This window comes from Crocodylus porosus, unplaced genomic scaffold, assembly GCF_001723895.1.
Source record: "Crocodylus porosus isolate Cpor-Errol unplaced genomic scaffold, CroPor_comp1, whole genome shotgun sequence".
Taxonomy (NCBI): Eukaryota; Metazoa; Chordata; order Crocodylia; family Crocodylidae; genus Crocodylus; species Crocodylus porosus.
Genome location: NW_017728915.1, coordinates 16,708,177 through 16,720,650, shown reverse-complemented (window position 1 = coordinate 16,720,650; position 12,474 = coordinate 16,708,177). Strand labels below are relative to the sequence as shown.

Sequence of the window (12,474 nt, the reverse complement as noted above, 5' to 3'; positions counted from 1 at the left end):
GTTGTATCTATAGCCAAATAGTCAAATCTCTCCGAATCTCTCCAAATTGAATTGGAGGCTTCCGATTCAATTCAGACAGATTAATGGGTCTCCTGATTCGATTTGGATTCAGAGACTTGGTCGCCATATTGGGCTGAGTCTTCTCCAAATCAAATTAGTGACCAAAGCTTCACACAGCCCTACTATTTAGTATAAAACAAAGAATATTTAATTAAAAGTCCAATCCGGAGATGTCTTACCCATCCTCAAATCATAAGTTGATGAGATTTGAGAGCTCACAGTACTTTTCAGAGTCAAGTCCTAACTGTCCAAATACCTTTCTAACCTAAAGGGAGATTCCAAGGCCAATAATTTCAGCTTTATAAATGCTGCAGATCTGCAGCTACATCCATTTAATATTAACAAAGAATATATTCATTCAGATACTGGAGTGATGGACAACATTACAAAATCCCAAGATTTAAACACATATAGCACATGGGTAAGACAATTATGTTATTAGCTGTATCTAGGAAAACCACGATCTGCTAAATAAAATGAAAGATCAAGCTGTTAGCCAGAATATTAAATAAGGAGTTTCGTGCTCCAGGAGGTGGTTAGATACAAAATTTTGATTACGTTACTTATGTTTCACTTTTGACAGCACTCTTTCAAATCCTTTCCCCACCCTATTGATGTTATCTCTGTGATATATTTATCTCACAATTAATAACTTCTTCAAGTGAAAACAGTTTTCTGAGCTGCTTTTTCTATTTATTATCCTATTTCTTTGGGTTTGGTCTCTGAAGTTCATTGAATTATTTGTTCTTATTTCTGATAACTATATAGGCATCTTATTGTATATGTAAAGGTTATTCAAATGTTTCAGATCCTGTTACCTGAATTCAACAACACTATTAGAACACGCTTCAGTTCACCACATCATATGTACAAAAAGAAATGGTAGGAACACTCAACTGTGAAGTGGCTGACATGGATAGCATGTACAGGGAGAGGCTTTGAAGCCCACATACTGACCCAGTAGACTCTGGAAGATGATACTGGAGTTTTCATAAATTCATTCCAGTGTTAGTGCATGTCTGCCAGGAGACTGTCTCACAGAGAAGGGTGGAGACAGTTAGTTGTTTTTTTCTTGAAAGCACTGGGGAAAAAATTCTTGAACATTAAATGGAAAAGACCCCTGACCTAAATCAAACAGAAAGAAGTTCAAAGTTCTGCTACATCCATTCCTGTGATATAAATTGATTAGAGCTTTAATCTAGTTCTTTTATGTCACTAAAATATCCTGATAGGTCTGTATATTCATGAGGATGCATTGAAAAAGATGGCAATGGTGCCCACTGCATTGAAAAAGTAGGCAATGGTGCCCACTGCATTGGCTGAACACACTTCATCACAAAGTAGCAAAAAACAAATGAATGAATACACTGGGAGAAACCCACAGAGGCGCTGAGCACTACAGTTGTTTGACACTTCTCCAAGTGCGTCCTCCTGTAAGTATGGTATGTTTGAAATGCTTATATTAATTTATAAGACAAAATGAAGTGACATTTAAAACTACTTAAATAGAACATACCATAGAACTCCAGGAGGTGGAATATTTTGTCATGAACATGAGGCAAGGATTTATGAGAGGCCAAATTATTGATTATTCAAGTGCCCCATTGCTCCCTCAACCACAGGAGAAAGATCTATTAAGAGGCTTTTGTGATTTCTGCTGCTGACATGGCTGTTCACTTCCTCCCCCCCATAGAGCCAGCAGCTGAGCATGCCCATCCTCCCAGGCATCTAGCAGAGACTGAACATCACAGGCAATGGTCGGTGGGGGATAAGGGGGAAACGCTTTAAACATTGTCAGGTCAGCACAATAGGAGGTAAGCAGTACAGAGGCAGCAAGAACTACTGAAAGTTTTTGATATACTCCTGGGTGGACTCCCCAATGCCTGCACATGTTTCAAAGAGGGATCCCCTTCCTTGTCAATGAAAACATTTCAAAGGATCCCCAATCAGTGGAGTGTTTCAAAGACCTTCTGTTCTCTAAAAATTCCACCCCAAAAGCCTGGCTGAAAACACTGCTAAACAGATTCCTTCTGAGTAACCATGACTAAAGAGGCCTCTTTTGCTACTAAAAGCTTTCCTACAGGCCCCAGTTAAAATAAAACAAACCACTCACCTTCTACCTCCTCCAGGGTCGCATCTAGTCTGTTCAATCTCTAGGGTCTCTGTATAGGACCCAATATACTTCTATGTTTGTCTACAAAAGATGAAGTGCTAGAGTGTAGAATAGTAATTTTTCAAAACTGTGTAGGAGTAGCATTGAAAATTCCCTGCATACTACTCGGAAATATCTTCCCCAGTGCATTACAAGAAGGGCCTCTAACTCCAGACTGTACAGCCAAAAGGTTGAGGAGAGACGTGCAGCCAAGTCAACTGGATGCAGTATTTGGCACTGTTTAAAACTAGGATGTAAAACATAATAACATAATTCTTTAATCATTCTATAGATGCAGATATTTCAGAGATGTCATGTCTCAAAGTAAGAATCACACTGTTGACAGCTGTTTGCAAAAGAACACGTCTGCTTAGCTGCTTGTAGGAAGCCATTTTTCATGCACTTATTTGGCGTGTGCTCGGGTGCAAAAGGAAAGAAAATTAGTGTCGCTGAAAGGTGTTGGACTGACAAATCTGATGATTAAGCCATTGACCAGATGCAGTGAAGTGAGCAGCAGTACAAGCTTCCCTGACATACTGCTGCACTAGTATGCCTCAGTCCTGACTATTAGCTAACTCTCAACACTGATTTAAAGTCCTCAAACTAGACTAAACAATCATGCTGGTGGTTTTTGCCATATGGATTTGGGTCCCCTAGGATTTCCAGAAAATCTCCAACATGCTTCTTGTAGGCTTCTGAACAGCTTTCAGACACAAGCTATTTTCTGACACTGCCAATTTGGATCAGTGCTGAAGAAATGAAATTCTCACATGCATTACTTATAAGAAAGTAAGGCATTCTTACTCATGAAGAGAAATATGCCTACTTCATCTGTGGCATCTAGAAGTAAACAAAATTAATTGCAATAGTATGGCCACTTGGCTTTGGGTTTTAGGGTTTAGAAGCAGATCAGAAGAGCAGCTACTTCAATACACAATTGGCACTGAAAACCAGGAGTTATTGGCGAATGACCTGCAATTCCTCATCTTAAATATCATTCAGCAAAATGCCAGGGGGGAACTCACTGACAGAACACTTCCTAAGGCAGCCATGCCTCCTCAGGAAGATAGGGTCAGACTCCCATGGGGTTGTTCAGAGTCTATAGGTCAAGAGAAGAAGCTTGATTTCCCGGAGTTGCCCTTCTGATGTCCCAAAAACCTCATGTAAAGAAAGTTAAGAAATGTCATTTCTCCAAGTCCATGATTTTCTCAAGGATGTGATCCATTCAGGTAAAATGAAATCGCGTCTTGGCATGATCTAGCGCTTGTCACAGGATAAATCCACTATCCATAATGGAGCCATCATTCACCTATTATTCTCTACAGGTTTCTGAATTTTGTATTGTAACCTACATATATTTAAAACTCTGGGGAACTAACACTTGCAATTCTCACAAAAGGAGACACCACATTTTTCTGAGTTCTCAGTAGTCTTCTACTACAACCATGGTTCCCAATGTTTCTGGTACAGGATTTGCCACTTTATCATATATATTATCTAGTATAACTGCAAACAGCGAGTACCTAGTGATTCAATAATTAATATATGAAGATTGTGTATGTATGTACACATACATCTTTAAAGGAAGTGACTTACTTCCAAAGGAACAAAATAATTTGTGTCTGTGATCAAACAAGATATTAATATCAAAATCTCACAAACTACTTAGAGATCACTGATTACCCAGCTCTGTTTCACAGCTTAAGTTAAAGGCTCATAACAACTTGCCTAGAGATACTTCTCTCTTTCAAGTTTCTTAATAGGGCTGGGGAAACTTTAAAATAACTATGGTTCAATTAACAAGGATCTCACCCTCCAAGCCTGCAAACAAGAGATTATATTAACCCCTGCTAAAAAAGCAAATATTTTTAGATATCTTCATCTAAACCTACTTGACACTGACTTGAAACACCTGCTTAGCATTACTATGGAAATCATTTGATTGACTGTATGTTCTTCATTTACAGAGACTTTTTAAAATCTTTGTATCAGTCTATAATTCTCCCTTTGATATTTGTGCATACATCAGTTTAAAGATAATAAAAGTATTATGCAGCTATATATAAGAAAACAGTTTCCTAAATGTAAAAATGTAAAAATGTTCCAGGATAACCATTAAACTAAGAAGATCCATGTTTTTCAGAGATAAATGCTGCATATGAACATATGAGACATGTGGAGTGCACTGTAGGGCCCTTAAAGGATCTTATACAACTTATACACTTAGAATGACATGTGTAAGAAATTCCTCTGTGGTCTATGCATCAAAATAAACTGACCTCAGGGGCCATCACATCTATTTATAACATCTGTACAGATAGGAAAAATAGTTCCTTGCATTTGTGAGAAAAGCAATCATACAGCTGCAACAGAAATACAACCCTTCAGATTACAGTAACACTTTACTGCAGATTGTTATGCTAGAACTGCGCTAGAAAGCAGCAAGGCATTGCTTTTTAAAACATCTGAACATCTGAAAAGCTGAACTTTCTAAAGTCCAGAACAGCTTGAAAAAAGGAAAGCACTGAAATAACTTTTTAAGCATTTTGTTTTGACAATGTGCCTCAGGAATTCACTACATATAGCTGGGAAAATGTGAGCAGTTAAATCTATTCAATGTCATGACATGCAAAATTGAATCATAATTGCTCCTAAGTGGTTGACAACTGGCAAGTACTTTTTACACAGATTGAGGGAAATTTATTCTATAAAATGGAAGACATTGTCAAAAGTTTGATTTTAATATAAGTGAAAATGGTACAAGAGGATTCAAAAGGGTGGGAAAAAGCTCAGCTATAACACTTCTGTAACCACACATTTAAAAAGCTTTGAAGTGAAGAGTCATTACATCTAGATAATTTGCCTTGAATGTTAAAAAAAATGTAACAGCATGAATATTAACAATCAATTAAAATAGTGAATTTCAAAGAGTAACAAGAAACAAGTAGCCCATGAGTAGCCTGGTTTAAATAATTTCTTACCAATCATATGGTTAGCGACATGGATTTGTATCTCTCTTTCATTCTCAAAGGTCATCTGGCACTTGATGCACTGATAGGTCTTTTTCTGTTTAATAACCAAAAAGAGATTAGAGAAAACTGTACTGTAGCATAAAGCAAATGTAATTATGAAAACTGATGGTTATGTGCTTAAAATTTCTCCTTCTTACTCCCTCTTAGCTTCTTTATCCCAAACGAGGTACCAAACTTGGATAAAGCAAGCTGTAATTAATATCTGACTTGCAGCAGGCTTTAATCTCAGGGCCAAAATATCAAATGGCAGTCTAAATGAGGGTTTCAATGTGAAGTACATAACATTCTCCCACATAATCAAGTTAATCATAAAAGTTTAAGCACTGTTGTAGATATACCTGTGCAGGTAAAGGAAATCTGTCTGCTTTCAGAAAAAAAGTTCAACTTTGTAAAGAAAAAATATTACCATACTCCAGTAAAACTCAAAATGCAATGGGAACACCAATTACACCTTGAGATAATGAAGGACAAAGAAAAAAAACCATTTTGTACAGAAATCTTGGAAATCCATTATTACCATGAGAAATGGCTTCCATACGTAGTCTGTTGCGCATTTTCTGCATCACAATGTCATATTAATGAGGCTTAGCTGCAGAAACCAGGAGATAGTGTGAAGAAGCAATTACATGAACCATTTATTCAAACAAGGAAAATGGGGCTCATTCTCAGACTGACAGTGGTGTATACTCTGGTAGTTCAAGAGAGAGGAATCCAAGGAATAAGTTACAGATATTAAAATGCATGTGACATTAGAATTCCAAGTTAAATGGAAATAAAATGTCAATGCTAAAATTTTGGTATAGCTGCAGAAATTACATAAAACATGAATTCAGAACTGCATGCCTAATATGGAGGGTCAATCACTGCAAATGAACACACAAACTAGAAGAGCAGCGCTCAACCTGTGGCCCCAAATTGACTGGATCTAGCCTACTGCATAGGCGGGGATCAGCAGCAAACAGGTTGGCTCAGCATAATCACTTTCCCGGCCTTCACCACACCAGTGATCCCCTCTGTACACCTCTCTGTTCTATCACCTTCTTCCTTCTGTACCCCCAATTCTCTCTCCCCTTCTCTGACATTGGCAGACAACTCCCCTCCCACTCATTCACTCACTCTCTCGCTCCCCGCTTCCCTACTGGAAGGGAGTAGTGGCCAGTGACGCACCCAGGTCATAAGCTCCCACCCAGCATGCCACTCTAAAAGGTTGAGGTTCACTGAGCTAGAGGGATAATTCATGTGCAGTCTAATAATGCAAAATCTTCACTGCATAAAGTTTATTGGGAGGTAACAATCCTGGCAGTCATCTTTTGTCACACTATCCCACGAACACTCCAGCTCTACAGCTGTAGTGCATGGCCCCAGAATGAGTTAAGCCATAGTCAAAAAGACCATATTTTCAGCTAGCAGCTGCATGATTGGGGATGCAAGTCATCAGGAGTGATAAACCCAAGGCAAGAATCCCACTTTCTAGTTAATTAAAGCAATTAATTTTCTGTTTTAAATGTTTACATTTACACTGTTTTTTGTTGAATCCCTCTCATCAAGCCCATGTGTAGATTCAAGTTTCTGATGCATCAATAATAAGTTTAAGCTTGCTACCTTGCCCCCAGAATATGAGAACCAACGTTTTTGAATACTGGCCCAGGACAGAAAGACCAGTTGTTACCAATAACATCTTTGCTATTTCACATTTTATCAACAGCAACAGGTTGGAGATGGAGATTAACAAACACAGTATGGTATTATTTTATGTAGTTTGTATATGTACCCACTTGTATACAAACCACTATGTTTGGTTAAAATGTGGACCAGGACAGAAAATATGATTATGGCAAAAAGGCAACATGCCATCAGCTGTAAACTAATATAGCCAGCCAATAGGGAAATAGTTTGGATTGGTTATAGACCATCAGCTGGCTCAAGAAGGTATTCCCAAGGACCCCTCTCTGTAAATAAAATATGAGGCTGATGTCTGAAGCACTGCTTTCTAGGAGTCCATCTCAGCACACAAGCACACGTGCACAGATACAGACATGCATGCTCACACATTCATATATACACACTGGTGAAAAACTTAGCAAAAATCACAGCTCACTTTCAAAAGGGGAAACCTTCCTAAACTCTGAAGCTATCTAAATCTTTTATTGGTTTAGACTTACTGGGCATGTCTACACAAGACATTTACTGCCAAGCTGACTAATTAGCTCCTCATTAAAGTCTCAGTGCCTATACATGCAGCCCTGTTAGGCCACAGTAACTAATAAACGCTGCCATAGGATAGTACTTGTGTTTATTTGTAACAGTGTTATTTAGTGCACCCTAGCACATGTGTAGACACTGATATGGCTGGCGGGGGTACTTCAGTGCAGGGGCTGCCTGCTGGCTAATCCCGCATTGGAGCACCTTCATGCCCCAGCCAGCCCCTCTGTAGCACACTGAGCCAGGTAAGAGCAGCCTCGGGCTAGAAGGCTGACCCCCTGAGACTCCTGCCATCTGACGCTACTCCAACTTGGTTCAATGTGCTGTGGTCCTGGGCACATATGTAAACGTGACACATGGGAGCAATAAAGTCTGGCACAAACTGCATTAGAGTTTATTGCATCACACTTATATCACATGTAGACGTGCCCACTGCTACCTAAAAACTTTCCCCAATGAATTCACTAATTAATGAGGACTGTGTTTCAGCTCAACTCTCTATCCAAACCTTTAAAAATGTATTAACACTGACAGTTGCACTCTTTGGGCATGTTTACATGTGCATTTAGGCATGTCTAAATTTAATGCACATTAAGGTGATTTAGGCTCACATCTACACGTGGACGTGTTAAAGCTCATTAGCGCCATGTGCGCAGACTGACGTGAGACTAATGTTAGTCCCAAGTCAATCCATACACAGTGTTAATGCACCTTAATGTGTCTACAGATGCATTAATGCACTCTAGCTGTTTGGTTTTGCAGGTATCAAATTTAGACACAAATGGCCTAAAATTGCCATTTTTAAGGCACATTAAAGGTGTGCACATGTTGACACATGCCTTTAATGTGGTGCTTTAAAATCAGGCTAAAGCGCCTTAAATTGGTATGTGTAGACATGCCTTTTGACATTCTTCTCGTGAATTTTAGGGCTTCTGAAAGCTGGATACCAACAAACCCAGAACTCATCATTTATCCACAGAACAGACACTGCACAGTTAGTGCACACATACAATGTCACCCTATCAACATGCAACAATCCCAATTTGGAGAGATTATCCCTTGGATCAAGAGATTTCAAATTCCACGTCAGGTCCTTCCTTTGCTTCAACTGACAAACACATCGGTGTGCAAACAGTACAACTGTGGTAGTCAAGTTTGTCATGTAGTACTCTGCATGAATTAAAATAAACCAGAAACTAGCTTTGCGTAAGCCACCCAAGACGCATATTTTCATAATCACCTAAACCTATGCTAGAGTATTTTAAAGTAAATTACCAATTCCCTTTAAAAATACTTTTGTTTATGTCAGTATGGATCTTTTAAACACAAATAGAAATAGGTTACTCAGAACATCAACATGGACCTATCACTACTATTCTTGTGGGAAATGGATTCCACGATCTTTCTGTTTGTTTCTTCTGATTTCTCTTTTGACATTTGAAAAGTTTTGAACTCAGCAATTAGAAGTGGTGACAAACAACTGAAAAACTCTACTTGAAGAAAGTTGCAGTCTGAAGAGCTGTTGAAAGGTAGCTAACATAACTTTGAGATGACATAAGAGACAAGGTAAGTAAGGTATTTAATTCCAATTTTGGCATGGAATAACATCAATACTATAATATTGGTGGAGAGAGATGATAGGGCCCTGGTTCATTTTCAGAAATGGCTATTGTTCCCATGCAATTTCCAGGCAACTACCTGAAAATAGTATCCTACTTTTTCACAAGAAGTGAAAACACTTCTCCATTCAATTCACAAGGTAAGATAGACAGAAAAACTGAAGAAAGGAAATTGATCTCAAAGGATCTGGGCAAGAGAGAGAGCTGGGTGATGAAGCAGAAAACAGGTTTAATTCACCCGACTTTCTGGGTCCCCTCATTTATCCCTCAGCACAACTAACTTGAGTGGGTTAAATAAAGCAATGTGACTTAAGATGGCAACTGAACTGGTATCTTGACTGCTTGAATTGCTAGTGTTGATGTTAATAACTGCCAATCATTGTAATTACAGTTTTAGAATAATGATTAATCTGTGCTATAAAGAAAGCAAGCTGAATCTGAAAAGTTATTTTCTACAGTATTAAAATATACACTCAAACATTATCTGCCTCAAAACTAAACCAGCCAGGCATGCCCCTCTGGCTGGAAACATTAGACACAGTTGTTTTTCCAGCAAATGTGTCTGAAGAGCCTACCAATGCATATTCAAAAATGGAGCCATCTCAGCTAAACTGTGACTTGATATACATATTTTAATGGAAAATGGATGTATTAATTCTAATATATCCATGATTGAACAAAAAGAGCTAAAATGAGCATGTGCAGCAATCTGCAAGACCTCAGAATAGACTCTAGTACAGTAAAGCCTACTATTCTTGGGCATATCCAAGAGCAGGAAATTCCTAGAAGAGAAAACCTAAGACTTAACTGCCTCTGAAATTCTTCCAACAGAACTATAAAAACCATAAAACTAAGTCATATGTTAGAGAGTAGTAACATCCCACCATTCTTTAGTCCCCTTGGTGTTGTTGCAAATAAAATCTGCTCAATATGCCTTGAAAATAATTAATATGGGTTCTCTGAAGTAGGTATGTCCTTGTTCAGGAAGCAAACCTTTATACCATTTAGGATTTGGATATAGACAAAATAAGTCTATGTGATATTTTATTTATAGATTGTAAGGGCTGGAAGGGACCTTGGAAGATCATCCGGTACAGCCCCCTGAACCAAGCAGGAAAGACAACTGGGGTCAGGTGACCCCAGCAAGGTGATTGTACAGTTTTCTCTTGAAGATTTCCAGGGTAGGCGATTGCACCACCTTTGGAGGGAGCTTTTTCTACAGTCTGGGTACCCTAGTTGTAAAAGTAGTTTTTCCTAACCATCTTCCAGGAGTTTGTGATCGTTACTCCTGGTTTTCCCTCAAGGGTGCCCTGGTGAACAGTTGTTCACCAAGCCCTTGATGCAGCGGTAAACTGCTACCAAGTCCCCTCTCAGTCTTTGCTTTTTCAGACTGAAGAGTCCCACCATCTTTTCCACCAATTTAGGTATCACCAATATTGGTGCTTTAAAATAACTGAGAAAGATAGATGATTTGATTGCTGATGTTTTAAATATTAAGGGTAGTTGACAAGCAGGAAGAAAACCCACTGTTAGCTTGTAAGGCATATATGTTTTCTCCTGTTTGTTTTGGGATGGTAGAAAACAACAGCCTCAAAGTTGCTGTGTAGATATAAATTCCTTATCCAGGTGTCTCCAACAGCCTAAAAAAAACCCTATCACCAGAAGCATCCAAATTGACTACAGGAAAAGAATTATTCATATTCCCCTTTAGAGGGGGAGAATGTCCTAATGCAGCTTTAAATGCATATAAAGAAATGTTACAAATGGTCCCTTTCTCTTGCTGTACTCTTTGGCCCCCACATCTGGTCATCAGCTATTAATATATCTATGTTTTTACTCTATACTTCATTGTCCTTGTGTTTGCCTCAATTCTCAAGTTTTCCAATATATCCTAAAGGCACCCATCTTTACTCGTATCATTTGAATAGTGAAACTATTCAAAAGGTGGGATGCTTTTGGCATTTACAGAACCCTATACATTCTGTACTTACTTTTTCCTTCCTGTATAAGGGATAGCATCACATTCTTTTGCTTACTGAAATGTGTGCTATTTTTTAATTTAATTTCAGTGTGCTCTCTGTTTATTTTTCTAATCCTGAATTCTTTTTCTCTGTGTTAAAAAGAAAAATCAATAGTTTTAAAAAAAAGGAGAGTGGTCAAGAATTATAGAGCAATAACCTGTTTGGACAGCTGCAGACTGCTTAGCTTGTAGTATATACTTAAAAATGATATTTTACCATTGTACAGCATATCAAAAGACGACTACAAGAGAGAGACTTTGTTGTACCCGCCTAACCTGGTTATCTTTGAAAAAAGTAAAGTTAAACTTGTATTCTTAAAATAATAGGGGAAATTAGTCTTTTCTAAAAATAATATAATTCTTTGAAGAACCTTATGCTTCAAAAACATATTTACAGATCGAAATGGCATTACCTTGAGAAACCCCATTTAATTCCCAGAGTGAAATGCCAGTAGTTACTTGTCAGAAGATATTAATATTCAAGTATGGTAGATCTAATTAAAGGTAAATTATGAATTACGCCAAATTACAATGTCTCTGCTCCTAGGGTACATACCATAAAGGTATCAGACACTGGTGTACATGCAGGCCAAAGACACCTGGTCCAGGTGCTATTTGGTGTTCATACAAATGCTGATTTTTCATTATTTTATACAAAGGAACTAAAATCTGCCCTCATGGGATGAAATTCAAAGCATTTACCTTGTTGAAGAACTTAAACTCTCCCCTGAGAGAACAGGTATGGAAGCTCTCACTGAAAAGAGAGAGTTAAAGCAAGAAATTAGAGCAGAAGATGGCAACATATTCCACTCCTGAGAGATGACGGGAAAGAATAGATAATATTTTAGGCTGTGCACACAGCCATATGAAATAGGAATTAGTCCTACATAAAAGAATGTTTAAGAGAATTTAGAAGGAGATAAAGAGCAAAGAAGCAGAAGGAAGACTGTGACCTAGTCAGAGTTTCAGTTGAACTCTCAAGAGGCATCACACTGAAGGGACGAATATTTTCATTCCTTATTTTATTCCTCTGCAGAATTAGATGTATATTACAGCACAGCTAATCACATGTTCACTGGACCCAGAGGGAAAAATATCCAGTTGTTTCATTTAAAAGCAAACAAAACCAAACAAAATTTTAATTGAAATTGTTCTTTGAATCTGGAACACGAATGCAAGCTGTAGTTTATTGACAATGTAGATTGTAACAGCTCTAACAGAGCCCAGTCCAATCAGAATTGCCACCACCTATTTGGGGTCCTCTCAAATTTACTGAATTTCTGACACAGTTTACTCTAGCAGCATCTTCTAGCCTATTATTGCCTACAACATCAAGACCTGTTCGTGGGTACTTTAATTATCAGACTGACATAGGGTAGAGTCAATGGA

At 38.2% G+C, this 12,474-nt stretch overlaps 1 protein-coding gene across 7 annotated transcripts in view; it reads right to left on the bottom strand.

Moving 5' to 3' along the window:
• Positions 1-12,474, bottom strand: part of ZNF423 (zinc finger protein 423) — a 253,010-nt gene that overhangs the window by 105,898 nt on the left and 134,638 nt on the right. For all 7 annotated transcript variants that reach the window (XM_019535759.1, XM_019535761.1, XM_019535760.1 and 4 more), the window contains one exon: positions 5,194-5,278. In XM_019535759.1, the coding sequence (XP_019391304.1) occupies positions 5,194-5,278 (85 nt within the window). The remainder of the gene's footprint in view (positions 1-5,193; positions 5,279-12,474) is intronic.